The following is a 21,144-nucleotide window of genomic DNA, read 5'->3' on the forward strand; positions in this document are numbered from 1 at the left end:
CTCATTTTCGGCTGGCGGCTCCCAGGCGTGCCACCTTGTACAAATGCACGGTGTGCACACCTGGGTTGCACCAGGCCTGTCAGAAAGAGGTGAAACTTCCTTCTCACACCAAGGTGTATCAGGCAGTGATACTGTCCACACTACTGTATGAATGTTGAGTCCTGGACGCAGTATCACACATACCCCAAGCAACTCGAAGAACCCTAGCTTCCTGAGAACCATCTGTAATGTAACGTGGCAGGATAGGATGTCTACTGGAGAAGAGCTTGAGAGGTACCAATAAGTTCTGGCATGGAAAGAATGGTGGTGAAAATTCAGCTTCGGTGGGCCAGCTATGCCATAAAATTTCCAATGCTGTGTTATGTGGCCCAGCTGAAACATAGGCACAGATCATAGGAAAGAGCATGCTAGAGATTCAGGGACACTCTCATTCTTAATCTTAAACCCTGCAAGGTAGACCTCAACAGCTGTGAGGGCACGGATTCATATACGGTTAGACTGAAGAAGTTCTGTCTCTCGGCCATCCAAAGGCTTGAAACCAAGCAAATACAAGCACAGAAGAAAAGGAATGAGAGAGGAAAGGCCAAATCCCCATCTTCATCAACTGCGGGTTTCACTTGTGCCACCTTGCAGCTCTTGTTTGCGAGTCAAGAATTGGGCTAGAATCACATTAACATGCACACAAATAAACCTAGTTCAAAGTGAGCTGGTGAAAGCTTGCACATCATCAGCAGGAGACTCCATCATTGATTAATGGATTTAAACTGAACTACAGAAGAAACGAGGGTTTCTGAAATGTAATGATTTATAAAATATTGTGATGTTGTAAGTGTAACAGTGATGCCCAAGGTCTTCAAAATTCCTGAGGAACATAAATGTGCGGAGATATTTACCGTCCCTGTGCTGATTTTCTGCACCATTGCTGACTCTGAAACTGTGGCTGTTGCTTCCTTTTTCCCACTGCAGCTGGAGTGGAAGGTGGAGGGCAGATGCCTCTGGTACTGACCTGGTTCCTTTTTTTAAGAAAATTGCAACTGTCCCTCCCCCCACCCAAGTTTTTCCTACTCAGGCTGTTAGAAATATATTTGGACTGGCTCAGGGGATATTCAGTCTCTACCCTTGTGGAGACTTATTCCTGTTCATGATATTTTTGGACAACTCCACAATTTTCAGATTTTAGTCCCAATGAGAAAAACCACTTATTTTATCTGTGTAGTAATGTCAGTTTTTTTTGGTTTTTTTTTAGTAGATAGAAAGGGAGCTCTCACTGTTAACTTACCAACCCACAAAGCACCTTTTTTTTTTTTAAAGAACATAGAGACCACAAAGAAGTTGGATAGAGATGAAGCTTACTAGTTTTATAGGATTTACCAGTATGTAAATACTGTAAGTGTAAGGAGAGTCAAATTTAAGATTCTCCAGTTTGTCTATACTGTAAGTGTTTGAGTCAGTCCAGCCCATGGTAAGACAGCATTTGTTCACCCTGGTCCTCATCCATTGGAATGTGATTTCTGATGATGAGGCTTCTCAAAATATGGATCGGGGTCTCAAATGGGGGTCACAAAACCTTCAGCTGGGGTCACCAGTGTCTCCAATAACTGCGCTCTTTAGGCAGCAGCTGTGTTGGTATTTATTTAAAAGGTTTTCTACCACATTATCCTATATTCTAAGCGGATTACAAATAAGATTCATAAAATCCATCACATCATCACAAATAATACAACAAAACAAAGGCAGCACCTTGACGTAATGTAGATAACTCATGTTTTCAAACTTACACTTCCGAGGGCTGAGAAAAAGAAGCTGCAAAAGTTCTTTGAATGCTTTTTTGAACAGATAAATTTTTTTCAAAGCCTTTCTAAATTCCCTTAGGCAAGGCTCCTTGCAGAGCAAATCTGGTAGTTTGTTTCAAAATGCAGGGCCAGCCATTGCGAATAATCTCTCGTATGATTCTGTCAACCATAACTCGCACAGAGGGAATATCCAAAAGTAAGTGGCTGGGCAACCTTAAAGTTCTCTCAGGCCTATAATAGTGATAGTTAGCATAGGACCAGTGAGCCGGCACACACAGGCCCTGCTGTGGCATTGCCCTCACATGAATATCTGTGCCAACAGGAAGCCCTGTATGAGAGAGATTTGGTACTGACTCACAGGCCCTAAGCTGACTTTAATTAATAATGCTGCTGCTCAGATGATTGTCAGGCTTCAGACCAGCCAGGAGGGGAGGGAAAGGCAGTGTGCATGGCAGGGTGGAGCATACTACGACATCTGTCTTCTTATCCACCATTGAACCTATCCAAGATAAAAAAAAATATCGTCCGTGTCATTAGCCTACCCTCTCTTCCCACCAGTTGTCATCTACTTTTGGCCCCAGGGTCCAAAGGAAAATGTTGCCACTGACCATGGCCAAAAGGATGTTTGGAGGAGGTGCTGTTTGAAGGGAAGGATCAGATGCAGGAGGGGGTCTGAAGGTTGGATCAGCTGGAGAGGGTAAGAGGAGAAATGGCAGAATATCAACTGGCAGATTTAAAAAAAAAAAAAAAAGCAATTAGGGGATGAGAATATCAGCTGGGGAGTTGTGAGAGAAGGATTGGAGATGTGTAAGGGGATGGCAGATAAGACTGAGGAGGGAATAGGGTGAAAGTGAAAGAGAAAATGACAGAAGATCAGTTGTGGGTTATAAGAAGGGCTTGGTAGTGAAAGAGGACCAGATTTGGGGGGGGGGGGGGGGGATAGGAAAAGGGCTGGAGAAGGTGAGAGAGGTGGATGTGCTGGGGGAGATGAGAGGTGCTGGGTAATGTAAGAGGGGATCAGCTGGAAGGGAGGAGGACCTCTGGAGGGGGTGGAAGGTGGAGGTCAAGAGAGGGGACCTGCTGGAGTGTCGCGAGAATGAGAGTGGAATGCTTGTTGGAGGGGGACTGCATCCCTGCTAATTTGGTTATCCTCTGGGGTCATTTGCATTTTCAAATGCTAAAATGGGGTCACACTGGCTAAAATTTGGGAAGCCCTGTCTTATGATATGTGAATGGAATCCTCTTATTTACATTAAAGGAAGAAAATTAAATTTTGATAGGTTGATCAAGATTTTCTAGTTGAATAAATAATTAGGGGCCCCTATTTGTTATAAAGATTAAGATATGCTCTGTTTTGCATTAGGGTTTCTTTGGAGGGAAGAACTGATGGGGAAGGTTTGCTGAGGGGAATGGTGGGTGGGTGTGAGTTGAGGGAGGACTTTCAATCAATTTATTTATTTATTTATTTATTTATATTCCGCTTTTCGCACTTTTTTCGCGCTTCAAAGTGAATTACATTCAGGTACTGTAGGTACCTGAATGTAATCCACATAATTGATTATGTAACGTTTTTGAGTGGTTTCTGTTAAAGAGAATAATCTAGTAAAATAAATTATAGGCCAGCTAAAGTTCTGTTTTTAGTTACTTCCTGGTAGAAATCTCCAAACTCTTTTTAGATGTTAAAATGAATTAATTTTTTTCCCCTGTATTTTGGCCTCTGAACTGAAAGAGCATTATCTGTTGTTGTATCAGAGGGTCCCAAACCAGCTCATCTATGACAGCAGGTTGTGTTCTTTAGAATGGGGCTGGCCTGGCTGTGCTCTGCTATAGGGAAGGCCCCAGGTTTCTCACCCAGAGTTCACAGCTGCAGGGGATGGGCTGCTGGCATCATTGCAGGGTAACAGAAGGGGCCCTGGTGCATGGCCTCTGGCCCAGGATGGTCACTGCAATGACCAGACCTAGGTACTGTATGGTGGGGGTGGGGAGAGAAAGAGGAGAAACAAACTCCCAGGTACTTGCCAACCGAAGGCTTACGGCACCGGAAATCAGCTGTGAAAGAAGCAGGAGGCAAGGTGCTGCGTCAAAACAAGGGCACTGTCAGGAAGCTTGAACTCTCTGCTTAGTTTTGAAGGACAGCTCCAAAAATATTTTTTTTACATTATCATTCCCATCGCGAAGAAAACAGGGCTAGGAATTCTATCAGTAAATAAACACAGAGACTGATGCAACATCCCCTTTTAATAAACTATGTTAACTTTGAGAAAGTACAAATAAACAAAAAAAAACCTGAAATAAACAGCAGTAAGAACTACTTCTACTTGTCTTTGACTGTTTTTGTCATCACAGTCCGTAGTGTATATGAACAGACTCTCATTGTAAACAGACCTAAAACTAGTAGTTTTAGTTCCTAGGGCAGAGAAGCATGTTTGCATTATGCCCTCCCCATCCTGATCCTTCCTCTTCTCACCCTCCCCCCCCAAGGCCCCTAAACCAGATGGTAAAAGCAGAGCAGCATTTTTCCTGGCTCTTCATCAGCTGCTGAATCAAGGGTGCCTTTCAGTTATTTTTCCATCCCCCCAAGGGACTTTGCACCCTAGGCGGCTGCCCCTCTCACCCACACCCCTCTAGTTATGGCCCCGCTTGTAAAATCGCCCAGTTACAGAATGGGGGGAAAAACCCTTTAGTGAATCGGGCCCCGAGTCTGTTAAATCTTATATCTGTCTCCCTCGGGGCTGAAAAAGAGAAAAGCTCCCTTACGTAAAAGACAGGGCGAGGTTTTCATAAAACAATACTCGTCTCAAATGTATTTGGTCCAGTAAAATACCTGCAACTTGTTTGTTGACCTTTCATTTTACCAAGTGGAATAACAAGTTAAGCGCTCCACTTTACACATGAGCAACAGTGAAGCCAGAACACTTGGCCTTTTGTTTTTTTTCCCCCGGTATTATGCAAACCAGTAGTTTGTGTGCATCCTCGGACAGTGCTGCTCAGAAGCAGTAAGCAGGCTGGGGCTTTATTTGGGGGTGGGAGTAGGCTTTCAGTACACTCTGTCCTTTGTCGTTTGGTTAAACATTAAATTTCTCTTTGTACATGGCTTCTTGTTAATTAGTAAAAGTTCCATTCCATAAGAATTCAAGGTAGAACGAAACATGCAGGGTTTTATTTCTCGTTACATTTGACTTAAATGCTTTTAATGATAATAGATAATAATAATATGATTGAGTTCAGTTGTTCTCTTAATACTGTCTCCTGTTTATTTGTATCTTCCAACCCAGATCATTTGAAGTAAAGCAGTTTTCATATTTTTTTTTCATGTTTTCTAAATTTTATTTTGATGAAATAAATCACAAAACAATTACATAAGATATTTTTCAAGACTTCCCAAGGACTTAAATCCAGAGATTTTAAGGAAGCTTATTACTTGAAGCGTTATGTTTAGCGGTCCGCGGATTGCCGCACTCACCTCTGCAGCCAGGGCTTCCCGGCCGCGTCCCGACATGCTCCAAGAGGTGGTTCACCGCGCACTTATGCGGCAAGACACCGCCAACCTTCCATGCAGCGGACACCGCTGGCTCCAGACAACACTCCGCTCCCTACACACACCGTACCTCGGCTTTCTTAAAGGGCCAGGGCAAGAAAAGCCCCATGGCACCAGTTGATGGTGACATGGCTTAAGCCCTATAAAAGGCTCACTCCTCCCTGGATTCAATGCCTCAGCAACAGGTCCCACTACTTTGTGAGGAGCATGTTGCTTCAGCATCTTGTCTTCAGCCCAGCCTCTCTTCAGCATCTTGTCTCTAGCTCTTGCATGTCCTCAGTGTTCCTTGCCTTCTGTGCTTCTCCTTGCCTGACTTCCCCGCCTATCCATCCCTTCTTTCTTTATGTGGATTGATCTTGTCCTAACCTCAGACCATGCTTGCCCACTGGCTGCCACCGATTTCTGCCTGCTTCTCGATATGCCTGATCGTTGCCTGCCTACAACACTGCTATTCAAGGACCTCCTCTCCTCCTCATAGCAGAGGCTCCATCTAAGACCTGCTGGCCCCTGCACCCAAAGGCTCAACCCGAGGGGAATGAGGGCTGGTGGTATAGGCGAAGCTCCAGCTGGGTCTCTGCTTTGTCCAGGTCTGCCTATTGATGGTAGGAACCTGCAGGGCTCCTCCCTCCAAACTGGGCCAATCCCACCTCAGCCTAAGGGTCCATGAACACAACATGGAGATTTAAAGAACTTGTTTGGTTCTCCATCTTCTCCAATTTCCTGTGCAGTCCTAAAGTTATTAATATCTTTAATATTTTTTTTCTAAAGTCCCGAGGCTGTTTGCAAACTCATTAGGAGTAGCTTGTTGGTTAGAAGTAGAAACCTTCAAATTTTCAAAAAGTGAATTAATTTGAGTAGAACAATTATTCAGGAACATATCCAGTCTCCCCAGAGGTTTGATCATCCAGAAGTAGATGTTGAGACCACTGAAGAAACCAAGGCTTGAGACTGTAAACCTGGCAATAACTTGGAGTAGCCTGCTCCTCCCTCATGTTGCAGCAAAACTCTTCATCACTTTGCTGCAGCAACCTAGTCACCCCTTCACCCACAGTTCTGAAGGACTGAGGAGACACAGCCCAGGAGTCGGCTCCTTTAGGACCATGCGTCGTCATCAACACCTGGTATCGGCTGCCCCACTGGAGATTCAAGCCGTGTCTCAAACAGCCGAGTACAGTGCGCTCCGGTGGAGCACACTGTTAACCCGCGTTTGGGGTAATAGCACGTCTAAAACGCGCGTCCAACCCCCCCCCCGAAACTAATAGCACCCGCAACATGCAAATGCATGTTGATGGCCATATTAGTTATTCCTCCGCGATTCACTAAGTAAAACGTGCAGCCAAGCTGCACATTTTACTTTCAGAAATTAGCGCCTACCCAAAGGTAGGCGTTAATTTCTGCCGGCACCAGGAAGTGTACAGAAAAGCAGTAAAAACTGCTTTTCTGTACACCCTCCGACTTAATATCATGGCAATATTAAGTTGGAGGTCCCAAAGTAAAAAATTATTAAAAATTAAAAAAAAAAAAATTTAAATCGGCTCACGGGTTGAAAACCAGAAGCTCAATTTTGCCGGTGTCCAGTTTCCGAACCCGTGGCTGTCAGCGGGTTTGAGACGCTTGCAAAATTGAGCGTCGGCTGTCAAACTCGCTGACAGCCACCGCTCCTGTCAAAAAAGAGGCGCTAGGGATGCGCTAGTGTCCCTAGCACCTCTTTTTACCGCGGGCCCTCATTTAAATACTGAATCGTGCGCACAGGAGAGTGGGCGCTCGCCCGCTCTCCCACAACTTTTACTGAATCAGCCTGAAAAGTTGGCTGCTGATCTGGAGGGCTACCACTACTACTTGACATTTCTATAGCACTACTCAACATACATAGCGCTGTACAAACAACACATAAGAGACAGTCCCTGTTCAATAGAGCTTACAAACTAATCAAGACAAACATACCTACAGGTCAAGAGACTTGGAGTTTCAGGTTAAAATTAGTTAATGAAGCTCAAGGCTTAAGATTAAAAAAAAAAAAAAAAAAGTGGGTTTTTAGATGGGGAATAAACAAGGCAAGAGAGGGAGCATGATGAACCAGTTCAAGAAGTCTATTCCAAGCACATATTGTTACCAGGTGGAAAGCACAGAGACGGGAATCGGCAGTAATGGAGAAGGGCATAGACTGGAGTGTCTTGTCTGATGGGTAGCGTGCACAAGGAAGGGTGTAGAGACCAATTCGAGAAGGTAGTCAGTGAAACCTTGTACCCATGAAGATCTGGTGCTTCTCCATTGGTGTTCACAATGGGGGAATTGCCCTCCAAACGTCCAGGTACCCTGGATAAGGAAACCATCGATCTTTTGCTGGGTGGAAGGGGGCTGAGGAGATTCGGAGGGATAAACTCATACTCTTCCTTCCTCTTCAGTGCCATTATTTTGAAGAAACAAGCACTTGAAGGAATTTACAACGAAATTCAGCTTAGGCTCCTACATCAGCAGAGCTTCATGTCGCCAGCTTGTTCCCCAGCAGATTTCATATTGAATTTCCAGTTATCACAGTTTCAGCTTCATAATCCTGTTGATGACGTTCCTTGAAAAATGATATTGTAATAAATGAATGACTTTGGCCAAGAGCTTTTCTGTAAAGCAAACATTCTCCCTAATAAGCAGATCCCAAAGTTTGTAAGGATGACATTTTAAATCTGAAGGACTGATAAACCTGAAAGTATTCTTGAACAACAGACCTGATGCTGCAGCTGCTCTAAAATGCAAAGCCAGCATGAAAAAAAGGGCTGAGAAGAAGTTTTATTTGGGATCTTTTATAATAACTTTCTTGGCTTTGAATACTTTTAAATCTTACATTTATATAATTTCCTTGGAACTATCTTCCATTGTTACAGTAATTAATAACTTTCTCAATCTGTTTTCCTACTCATACTTTTATATTAAAGCAATTTGAAATTGATTATCTTTCTACATTGTAATTCAATGCTATATTTGTAAAACCGTTGTGATCTACTTTTGGAAGGACGGTATATAAATAAATAACTTCTGTTTTTTGGATTAAGGCTATCCGTGTGAGACAGCATTTCTGACCCCTAGATTTTTCCCTATTTTTAAAGTGGCATTTCATGTCGTTAGCGTTAATACAAAGTAGAGACGTGCTTCAAACTAGTGTTATCTGTTCTTCTCTTCAAAACTGCACCTAATGCGGGAAGGGATTTCGTGCTTGGGTTTATTTGATGAAAGACTTTCTGTTTGACTTTTTCCTCCAAAGAGGATCTGTGGGGATAAGAGGATGTAATAACCATCTTTTGGCTGCAGGTGATTCATTCCTAATGGTTGGCTGAGGTGTCCTATTGTCTTCTATAGCACTATTGCAACTACCTGTTGTGTAAGGAGCCGTCACACTCTGATACAAAATAGAGTAATTGTGTGGCCCATCCAAGTCTATTAAGAAGAGAAAACTGGTTAAACTCTTGGCTCTTGACATTTTGGATAATAAATGAATTAATTAAATAGCGTGCTCTGTAAATATTTATTTTGTCAGTACTTTTGAATCTAATACTTTGTTCCTTCTTCCTGTACAAGCAAAGTTTATTTTGTCCTTTATTTCATCCATCTTTCCAGCACAGATTGTGAAATCTAATAATAAGCATTGTATTGGTTGAGTTGGGGGTCCCCTGCTCAAATGCTGTAAATCATTCAGAGGTCTTAAACTATTAAAACACAAAAAAACCTTAGCTAGATACAGGCGATCATCCAACATCTACCACTATGGGGAATGAAACATGAGACTGAAAACATTCCTGTTATGCAGTGAACCTGTAAGGGAAGGGATAGAGAGACATGCTGAAGATTGCTTAGGGCTGTTTTGGGCATGCAATGACTTTGGAATAATCAGTAATCAAGCCAACAAGGTTAAAAGCTATGGGCCTGATTTTCAAAAGCAGTTACACACTTAAAAATGGGTTTTACACTTGTAAATGTACTTTACCTGTGTAAGTGGGCTTTTGAAAATTGCTACAATATATGCCATTGAATTGTCCGTAGGATTTACCCATCTAAGTGGGTAAATGGCTTTTGGAAATTGCTACAATAGTAGCTACATTTACATACGTAAATCCTTTTGAAAATCACTCCCTTTCTGTCTATGCTGCTCTGTATATGTATCTGAGGGCTTTATACTCATAACTGTTGGGTAGCGTTCCAATGCACGTTTTGATCTATGGCTGTCCACATTTTGTACTACTTTGGGGGAAAAAAACATTCACCTTTTTAATATGACCTTGCCCTCAGTTTAAAAATTATCTTCCTCTGAAGTCAGCTTAAGCTCATTAGGACTCTGTGTAATTAACTTTTTATGTAGCTATTCAGTACTAACACAGGTTTCTGATGACAATTAGTAGCACTTGGGCTTACCTGGATCTCTGGCATTGAGAGATTAAAGCAAAAATAAAACTTTTGTGCTTGTTTTTTGCCTAAAGAGTGCAAAAAAAAAAAGAAAAAACCAGAAAGCCAAGCAATAGTAATAATTGTATTTGTTCTGTTGACTGAATTTTTTAAATTGTGAGTGGCCAGGGAGAAAAGGCATCCTTAAACATAAGAAATTGCCGTGCTGAGTCAGACCAAGGGTCCATCAAGCCTAGCATCCTGTTTCCAACAGAGGCCAAACCAGGCCACAAGAACCTGGCAATTACCCAAACACTAAGAAGATCCCATGCCATTGATGCAATTAATAGCAGTGGCTATTCCCTAACAGGTCGATACAGTAAGGCCGCGGTAGAAACAGTGTGGCAGTGTCAGGCTCACCCTTCCTCCCCGCACGCACAGTTCTCTTCACTTGGTCCCCGATACTCTCTTCTAATTGCATGCAAATGCATGCCGCGGCTTTAAAGCGTTAGGGAAGGGTTATGCCCGCGTAACCCATTTTACTGTATAGGCGCTTAATACAGCGCCTATACAGTAACCTGGGTGCGCTGGTACCTGTCATTTCAAATGTCATTTCAAATGACATTTGAAATGACAGGCACCAGGAAGTGTAAAAAAAAACAAAAAACCAAAAATATGTAAAAACCTGAGTGTTATAAAAAAAAATTTTTTTTTAAATACCTGTCACTTTCATGCGGTCATCCAGGCAGCGGCGTGGGTCCAGGCGGCCGGCGGGCGGCGGTGTCGGGAGCCGGGTGTTCGATCGAGGCCGCGGGCGGGTAGGCGCGTGTTCGATTGGGCGGGCGCGGCAGCGGGATCCGGGGGGCGGTGGGCGCGTGTTCAAACGAGGCCGGGTCGCACAGGCGCGCATTAATTCAGGCGGAGGGAGCCGGGTGGTCTTGCATTCATCCAGGCAGAGGGAACCGTGGGCCGTTTTCGCCACCGGTTCCCTCTGCCTGGATGAATGGCCGTGCGATTTCAGCGCTGAAGGCAGTCACATGCCGTGACATGATGTCACGGCATGTGACTGCCTTCAGCGCTGAAATCGCACGGCCATTCCTTCACTGCCGGTGGCCGTGCATTCATCCAGGCAGAGGGAACCGTGGGCCGTTTTCGCCACCGGTTCCCTCTGCCTGGATGAATAGCCGTGCGAAATCGGGAGGAAGGGAGAAGGGACTGCCGTAGCAGGCCCGAGCCTTGCTACTTTTTCGTTTTTTGTTTTTTTTTGCTTCGGGAGGAGGGGACCGGACGGGCTGCAGGAGACCGGACTGGGGCTACACCGGAGACCGGACGGGCTGGACCGGAGACCGGACGGAACCAGGGCGGGTAAGCAATGTTTTTTACACTACACTACACTACACTAACTCCTACTAGGGGGAGGCGGTAAACTAACACGTTAAGGCCGCGGCAAAACAGCGGGTTACTGAGGAGATAGTATCAGCGCCCGTTACAGTATCGGAGGGGAATAGCTAATTCCTTCATTATACAGCTTTTTCGTTCATTTACATGCTGGGTGCGGAAAGGGTTATGCGTCTGTTTTAGGAAGCGCTAGGGACGCGTGAAACTGGAGACTGTATCGCTGAATCGCCTTACTTGTCTGTATTGTGCGCTCCCAGCACGTTACAGACGGGCAATCTTTAACTGCACGTTACTGTATCGACCTGTATGTAAACTTGATTAATAGCCATTAATGGACTTCTCCTCCAAGAACTTATCCAAACCTTTTTTGAACCCAGCTACACTAACTGCACTAACCACATCCTCTGGCAACAAATTCCAGAGCTTTATTGTGCGTTGAGTGAAAACGAATTTTCTCCGATTAGTCTTAAACGTGCTACTTGCTAACTTCATGGAATGCCCCCTAGTTCTTCTATTATTCAAAAGTGTAAATAACCTTCAGGTGGACTTGAAAGCAGAGGATAGAAGAACTGGTAAGAATAAGGAAGAAGGGAGTGAGAAAAGTTGGGCTGGCGAGGAGGAGGAGGTGAAATCAGAGGTGTAAGTGGTGGGGAGACAGGTTTGTAAGTATGCCGATGGTAGGGGTAGGATCTTGGCTTATTACTGTAGGGCAAGCATGGTGGACAGTAGCACAAGTGCAAAGAATATCTGAATGGGCACATCAGAGCTCCTGATGTAGGGAAGGGATATGCTGGTGGAATACTCTCACTTGTTCAAGCTATAAGATGACATTTGTTTAAGCGGTCACTCTGAGAATATATAATTTTTCATGGGAGATGCTCAAGAAAACTGAGATGAGTGAGGAAGAGACCTTATTGTTTCTTCATATAAGGTGTCAACTACATAAATCTCAGGGTATTTGGTGTCCCAAATGGGAAGGAATTATGGCCTTATGGAGCCTTGGTAATATCTTTGTTCAGATCAAAGCTGCCAGCAGTTCACTGACTGGAGCACAAGATTTGATTTTACACTAGTGTCACTTTTTGAATCCCACATCCTGCACTCTCATTTCCCTGCGATGTTAAATTATTCATTTGAAAGTCTGCTGTCAAAATGTGAAGGCTTTATTTGTTATAGTGTTATAGTGACAGATAAGAGATGAGATAATATACCCCTAAACTAATGACTTTTTTCTGTTTGTTTCCTTGTTTGACAGGACTATAATGAAACCAGTAAGTATCTGATTTATCATTGTTTAAGTTAGCAACAGAATGCAGTATTCAAGATTAAGATTTTCTCTCCTCTAGCAGATGGGCTCTTTCACATAAATATTGAATATTGGGCCACCTCTACTGCTCACATACACAAATGAAATAATTAATCTGGCTCTTTCAGGCTAGCTGGACATAATACTGATTTATATGTAAAATGTATGAGTCCTAGTTAGTCAAGTGTCTTATCTTCATGACAATGAGATGGATTTTTCAAATTTGCCAAAATTTAAATTTTTTTAACAGTTTTATTTTGCTTGCTGTTTGTATTGCCAATTTATTATTGTATGTCTCACATATGTTTTGTCTGTGATATTTTTTACATGTATTGGATGAGTATGAACTATGTTTTGTTTTTAGTTGATAAGCAGGCTGAATTAGCCATTGATATGTGGGTGATTTCATTGGGTGGCAGTGCACAGACATCTCTCCAAGCTAGTGGAGTTTTGAGCTCTACTGAGCATGTGCAGGAGATCCTGTGCAAGTGTTGCCTCGAGAGCCTCCTCGGTCTTTTTATGTCCAAGCTAAAGCGTGGATGTGAACTCAGTCTTTCCTTACAATTTTTTTCCTTCAACTTTTAACTTGGTTTTTTTTTTTTTTTTTTTTTTGCTTCAGCAGCACCTCCAACTGCACTTTTCAGTGCTACAAAAAAAAAAAAAAATAGAGTTGTTAAAAGAGAGATTTTAGTCTCCTCAGAGACAGACATTTCTGGAACATGTTCTAATGGGCCAGACATTTTGGGAAAGAAAAAACCTAAGATCAGTAGATTTAAGAGTAGCATGTGTGGTCAGAATGTCCATTACTGATGGACATGAACTCTGTTACTGCTGTTTGGGACCTGACCTCAATCAAGCAAACCTATGGTTTGATGTCCCCAAGGTCTCAATGATCCAAGGTGGCAAAAATAGAAAGCCTGCATTGAGCCCAAAGCTGCTGCAGTAAATCCTAATCTCGGAGCACAGAATGCACTGCTTCATGGGGAAGGGAGCTGAGCTCCTCAAAGACTCCCCTATCCACTCAAACAGCTGCAGGGTTGAGTACTGATGGCTGGTATGCATCAAAGTCAAAGCAGCATCATTCAGAAGAACCTCCCTCTGCACCAAAAATGCACAAGCATTGATGCGTATCGATACTGTCCATGCATGGAACATCAGTGGTGCAGAAGAAACCTAGCTCCTCGACGAGTGATGCATCAATGCAAACACTGATGCATGATACATCGACACACAATGCAACACTGCACCCAACACATGGCCCATTGAAGCAGCACAATAAGTTTACATACCTGACCATTGATGCATCTTGTCAATGCACCATTGCAAGATCACCCACTTTCTTTGGTGCCTGATCATAGATGTGATCCAATTCATTCCACATATCTTCATTCGGTACACTCTGTACAAAGGGTCTCTGCACTGCCCACAGCATGCATCCTCAGTGTACTCTGTCTCTTTCTTTTGATGAAGTTCCAAAATAATCCAGGTCTGCATACCACTCCACTTTGCAAGTCTCTTCTACCAAATCCAAACATTTTATGCCTATACAGCTCTTGGATTCCCAGATTTTGCGTGTGGCCTTGTTTATTCCACTCTATACAGCGGAGGCCAATTCTATGATATCCAGTGAGATTCTTCATCTACCACCTTCTATTACCAGAATGCTTGCAATCTCACAGTTGCTGTCACAAGGCTTACATCTGGACATGCCAGATCCTAATACGTTTCACTGTCCCTCTCTCCTCCAACAGACCTCCCATTGTGGATCGAGCCTATTTTGGTATTGGAGGAGGATGCTCCTCCTTCTACACTAGCTCAGAGAGCTCAATATGTGATTGAGCAAATGACAGAAATAGTCAATACTTTATTTGTGGTGCTTTCTGGAGAATCAACCACATTTTTTCCTCATTTGCATTTCACTTTTCCTGTGGCACTGACTCAAATCGTGATTTCCACATCTCCACCAATGTTAAATCCTCTGATCCTTGGTTCTTCATCTTTGGTTGTGTATTTTTCTCATTCGCCAGTCACTCACCTGCTTTTCCCTTCGCCAAGTCACCAGATGAGCAGCCTCTGTCATCTCAGTTTTCATGGCAATCATGGCCAAGGGTTCCATCTGCAATGCACTCACCTGGCAGTTCCACAGGGATTCCCTCTGATCCACTTCTAGAGCCACCAGATCATTCATCTCCTCCAGAAAACCTGTCTTGTTCCAAATTCATTGTGAAATTTGCCACTGCCCTCAATGTCCAGGTTTGGAAAGACAAGGATACTCAAGTGGAGGCAATTGGTCTTCACATTCTAGACATCCCATCAGAATCAATGGCTGTATGAATGCATGACATTTTAGATACACCGAAGATGAAAATGTGGGAAATGCCCATATCTGACATAACTGCGGCAAGAAAACTGGACCTCAAATATAGAATGCAGAAATCACCAGGCTATGGAGTAGTACAGCTCCCACACTAGTCTGTAGTCATTGAGACAGTGCTTAAGAAAGCCAAGAAGTCTAGACTATATTCAAATTCTCCACCAGGAAAAGACCACAAACTCCTGGACAACTTCGGGGAAAAAAGTATTCCAGTGTTCCATATTAACAGCCTTCATACTCCTCATCAGTTCTACATGGTCCAATATATCCATGAGACTGGAGAGATCTTTATGCTGCAACCTCTGTTGGACTTAAAGGAAGCTATTTGTCATCTTTTACAATAAAGTGCACTCAGCTTAGCACACAGCTTTACACATGGTTGGACATGTGTTTTGGACATGCTAGACTAGCACCCAACGCAATAAGGAGATTAGAGTGTCCAAAATGCGCACCCAAACAAATGCATAGCTGATAGCGCCCAACGCACACTTTTTAACACACAAAATTTAACTTCAGCCCCAGAGGAGGTGTAAAGTCAATCTGCAAGTCGAGGGTTCATGAGAAATTTAAAAAATACTGTCCTCTGTGGTTCCTCCTACTTAGTATTGTTGTGACACTTAAATTTACTGCTTGCGGTGTTGAAAATTAAATGTATCTGGGCTTGATTTAAAAAAACAAAAACAAATTCTTCTGGACATATAATTTATACGCTCATATCAAGGGGCGCTTAGCTATGGGCATCTTCAGCAACCTCAGCAAAATCGGCCAGAAGAAGCAGGATTAAAAATGGACATTCATATTAAGCGCCCATTGCATTTCAGCGCTAGAAGTGCACAGTTCTTCCCTAGCACGTCCTTTTTTTATGTAGCCCATTATTTAAATACTGTATCGGATGCTCAGGGGACGTGGCTGCATGTGCTTTAGAAAAAATGGTCACGCAATACTTACATCTTATTGCATTGGTCCCTATGAGTCTTTCGGCTCAAAGGGGCTTCTATTGGAGCAAGGCACGTGGCATGGCTCTAGGCCAGCAGCTTCCAAGAAGATGTTAATGAAAAGATAGCAGATCTACCTTGTTTGGGGGATAGCCTGTTGAGAGAAAAACTTTGAGAAACAATTACTCAATTTATACTCACGAACAATGGACTCTGACACTTCCAGGTTAAAGCACCTTTTAAGCTTTTAACCCGTACGCTCTATGGTAACACTTTATATTTTATTTCCTGCCTTATCTTCCTTCCAGCTTGTTGCAAGCTTCCAAGTTCTCCTTCCCTGTTGATTGTAACTTTTTGACTTATTCCTACCTATTGTTATCTTTCGTCTACTTGAATTGTTACTCCAGTTATACCCTTGTTAAATGTAAACCGATCCGATATGGTTATTTACTATGAAGGTCGGTATAAAAAACTGTTAAATAAATAAATAAAAGAGAAAAATGTAGCAGTCCAGTCCTTATCTACACCGTTAAACCATCTGATTACATTAAGACAGCTCATCTTCCAAAGGAGGCCCTTACTACCAAAGACGTCCTTATCACTCTTTCCATTAGTATTGTCTACCTCCCTTACAGCTTCAAAGACAACAGCATCAGCAGCAGCCTGATCAACCACAGGGAATGCTTGCAGCCAAAATTATCCCAACAGGCCCAATCAAAATCTGAGCCGAGTTTTTTATCCCAGTTCTCCTAGATATTGTCAATCCAGTCCTTTCTGGAAACATGGTGCCAATTCATGATGAACAAGTGGGTCCTCAAAATTGTACAGTACAGTTATAGTTTCCTTTTTTCCAGCACCCTACCCTTCTGTGCCTCAGAACTTCACTTTCAGATCAGTTGTGGCTTCCTTGACTTTGCATGGAGATTCAAGTTCATCTCAAACTAAATGCCATAGAGTAAATCCTGACCTAGCAAGGGGACCAGGGATTTTACTCCCAATATTTCCTCATTCCAAGATCTCAGGAGGATTACGGTCCATTCTGGACTCGAGATACCTGAACATCTAACTACACAGAGAAAAGTTCAAGATTAATTTCTTCAGCATTGTATTCCTTTTGTTCAGGCAAAGGACTGGATGTGCTCACTGGATCTCAAGAATGCATACTTGCATATTCCTACGCACTCTTCAGTTTGGCACTACCTTTGTTTCCAGATGAATTCTACTCACTACTAATATAGGGTACTCTTATTTGGCTTGTCAGCTGCTCCCAGAATCTTAACCAAGTGCCTTGCAGTGGTGACAGTTGACCTGAGATGTCGAGGAATCCAGGTGTTCCCATATTTTGATATGGGTGACTGGCTAATAATGGCATCCTCTCAAAAGGGTTACAAGCCCTTCATACAATGGTACAGTTGCTACAGACTCTTGGATTTTTGTGTAAATATGTTTATTATTTATGATCATAATCAGAGCAGACCTTGATTGCACAATACCTAATCAACTCTACAAGACATAACAATTCTGATTAGGGTTCCTTTCTTTCCCCCCCATCGTCCCCTTCTTGTAACAGACTGTGATCACTCAAAGACAGCATCCCCAATAATTCCAGAGAGATTAGAATGATACAGATGAAACACAGTGCTACTGTGTAATACATACAAATAGTTACACTTCTATTTCCAGTTTAAGAGTATGTCGAGTATCTTTAGACAAGCTCTTAATATACGAGCCCCAAATAGCAAGGAACTTCTTAGTTCAGTTCAGTTCTGTTCCCTAACCCAGGTTTTATAATCCATCATCATTATCTCGAGCATTGATGTTGACCATTGCCCCAATGTTGGAGCTGACGGCTGCAGCCAGTGAGTCAGAATACATTTTTTGGCATTCGCTAATGTTTTATAGGGGAAGCAAACATTGTTGTCCGCCACAGATAAAGTATCAGGTAGTAGCCCATACAGACACAGTTGTACTTGCTTAGATGGAAAATCTCCCGACACTTTGCAAACCACCCGCTACTCTTGATCCGACTCTTGGATTTTTAATCAGCTTTGTAAAGTCTACCATGATTCTGACCCAACAAATCTAGTTCATCGGAGCATGGATATACTCCTTGTGAGAGAAGGCGTTCCTGTCCTCTGACAGAGCATAAATGTTTTTGCTGCCTAGTTCGGCATCTCCAGTCCCTTCAATGCTCCACAGCCCACCAGATCTTGTTCATTCTCTGCCACATGGCAGCGGCAATTCATGTAGTTCCATCAACCCCATTTCACATTCACTGTTTCCAATGGGGCTTGCACAGTCAATGGGATCGGCTCACTCAGCCCTTGAACAGTAATTTGAAACTCTTGACAAATGAAACAGGCTGGAGAGCACATATCCTGTTGTGTCATACTCATGCACCTGGTCTCTTGAAGAGCGTCATCTTCAAATCAACCTTCTCGAATTCAGAGTGATCAAGAATGCACTTCACACGCAGGGAAAAAGTATCTTACTTCAAAATGACAACCAGGTTGCCATGTATTATGTCAACAAACAGTGAAGAACTGGCTCCCGGCAACTTTGTCAAGAGACTCAGGATATCTAGCAGTGGTCAATAGATCATCAAGCAACCCTTTAAAGCCATTACCTTCCCAGGATTTCCAATACCTTAACAAACCGCCTTGGCAGGGTGCTCCAACCTTATGAATGGTCACTCAGGCAATCCAGTGTCAACAAATTCTTCAAGTTGAGGGATTGTCCATTGATAGATTTGTGTACATTGGAGCACAAATCGAAATCGTGATCAATTTTGCTCCATTTTTCCCAGCAATGTCAGGATGCATTCCTAATAGACTGGAGACAAAACCTCCTGTACACTTTTCATCCCCTGCCTCTCATAGTGAGAATGATTCAGAAACTATTTAAAGGACGGGCCTGCATGAGTCTCTCATTGCTCCAGATGGCTCAGACAAGTCTGGTATGCATATCTCATTCAACTTTTATTATACTCTCCAGTCCACCTTGGATCAGATCCTCATCTGCTTTCTCAGGAAGGTAGCAAATTGCTTCATCCAAATCTGGTGGCCCCCAACCTCACAGCATGGATTTTGAGCACACGATAATTGTTATTGCCCAAATTGATCAAGGATATCATTATCTTAGCCTGCAATCCTTTAACCAGGTACAACTATTCTTTTAAGTGGAATATGTATTCAGCTTGGTGCATCCAGAATGGCCTCAACCCAGTCTACTGTAAGCTTAGGCACTTCTTGTTATACTTGTACCTCTTATTGGATTCCAGCCTAACTATGTCTTTGGTAAGAGTACATCTTAAAGCCATATACATCAGTGAATGATAAGACTGATGGCGAAATTTATGGCATTTAAAACATCCAATTAATAAACTGCCAATACCATGAGATCTTAACTTTGTCCTTGCCCAGATGATGAAACCATCCTTTGAATCATTACAATACACACAGCATCACTGAAGTACCTTTAATGGAAGATAGTCTTCCTAGTCGCTGTACTCCACACACAGAGTAAGTGGGTTACAAGCTCTCATCCACTATCCTCCATACATGCAGTTCTTCCAAAATAAAGTGGTTCTTCATATACATCCAAAATTTCTGCTGAAAGTAGTCTCTGCTTTCCACATCAATCAGTCCATAGTACTGTCAACGTTTTTCCCAAGGCTACATGCTTTTGAGAGTGAGAAGCACCTCCATACCTTGGATTTCAAATGAGCTCTGGCCTATTATAAGAGAAGAACTTGATCACATCAACCCGCTTCACAGCTATTGTCATGTTTGTTCGTAATCAGCTAGGCATACCGATGTTAAAATATACCTTGTCCTATTGGATAGCTGAATGCATTCAGCACTGCTATGCATCAGCGGGACTTGAGCTTTTGCACCCTCACAAAATAAAAACTTATTTACGATTCACCAGTTTCTGTATTTTAATTTTATTTTTTATCTTTAATTTTTAATTCTATTTTATTTTATTATGTAAACCGTTTTGACAAAAAAACCTTGTTTTGAAAAACGGTATATAAATACTTTTAAATAAATAAAGAAATAAATAAATACTTCAAATAGAAATCAATAAAACACTTCCAACTGTGAAAAGTGCTGGAAGCAACGCTAGCTTAAGGAACACCTCCGAAAAACCACCTCAACACAAATGTAATAATCGACACTAACAAGGCTTTCAGGAGCTTTAGTCACAGTACTATATCAATACATCAAAAAACCTCAATAACCAAAGAATTAGATAAGCTATTTTAAAGGAAAAAATTTAACTAACTTACCTGAAATCATTTTAGAACTAGCTGCACAGAGCGAGCCGTGCAGGAAAACACCAGGATTATTACATTTGTGTTGAGGTGGCTTTTCGGAGGTGTTCCGGGTTCCTTAAGCCAGCGTTGCTTCCAGCACTTTTCACAGTCGGAAGTATTTTGTTGATTTCTATTTGAAGTAAGTGTGAATTGTAAATACGTTTTTATTTTGTGAGGGTGCAAAAGCTTGGCAATGCTAGTTTTCTCAATTTTAATGAGTAATTTCTGGTGTTTTGGGGGTATCCCCGTTTTTTCAGATCTAAAGAAAGCCTTTTACAAGACGGGTCTGACTTTAGTTTTCAATTTGTTCGCACTTTGAGAGCAGTTTACTGACAACAGTGAAGTTCCTTTTTGTACCCTTCCTGATAGCAGGGGTTCAGTTATATACAATTTGAATATTTTTTAATCCTCTTTAATCTTTTCCTTATAGAATTTAAAATTGATGTGGTTTGTTTGAACTCCTCTTTACATTATATTGGAAGAAATGAGAGGGACACCAACAAGCTGTTTGAGAATATGACACCTATGTTTGGTCGTGCCATGGAACATTTGTAAATACTTATGTTTCATCTTGAACCATCTATTATAAAAAAAAATATTTTGTGGAACAACATCGTTATCAAGTAAATTCCCCCTGAAGAAGCTACTTGTACTAGCAAAACGGGGGGGCCTCTGTCGGGGTTTATCTATTTGAAGTTTGGTTTTGTATGTATTCTTTTGGCTATGAATGTGACTTCCTAATGTGAGAATGTGTTGGGTTTTATTTGAGATTATGTGAATGATTGTGTTTGCAAGTTTTTATACGTTTACTATGTTCCCTATAGCATTGTAACATTATTGTACATTTTTACTGTTGCTAAAATTATTGTAATAAGTGTGAAATTTAATTCCTCCCTTCTATTTTTTGTTATAATATATGTTCCTACTACTGGTCATATACAGGATTATAGCTGCATGCTTTTCACTGGTCACATACAGAAACTTGCATACATCCTCCTTAGGTCCTGTTTTACTGCTCAGTCACACTGACAATACTTTAGGTATAAGCTAGATGTCCTTAATCAGGTGAGCAGTGCAGGGCTATGTGAATGTATGTTCTGGAATCTACGCA

General features: G+C 42.2%; 1 protein-coding gene across 3 annotated transcripts in view; it reads left to right on the forward strand.

The window, feature by feature from the left end:
- IL17RE (interleukin 17 receptor E) overlaps nucleotides 1-21,144 on the forward strand; it is a 102,764-nt gene that overhangs the window by 7,337 nt on the left and 74,283 nt on the right. For all 3 annotated transcript variants that reach the window (XM_029601176.1, XM_029601174.1, XM_029601175.1), the window contains exon 2: nucleotides 12,356-12,371. In XM_029601176.1, the coding sequence (XP_029457036.1) occupies nucleotides 12,356-12,371 (16 nt within the window). The remainder of the gene's footprint in view (nucleotides 1-12,355; nucleotides 12,372-21,144) is intronic.

This window comes from Rhinatrema bivittatum, chromosome 4, assembly GCF_901001135.1.
Source record: "Rhinatrema bivittatum chromosome 4, aRhiBiv1.1, whole genome shotgun sequence".
Classification (NCBI taxonomy): Eukaryota; Metazoa; Chordata; class Amphibia; order Gymnophiona; family Rhinatrematidae; genus Rhinatrema; species Rhinatrema bivittatum.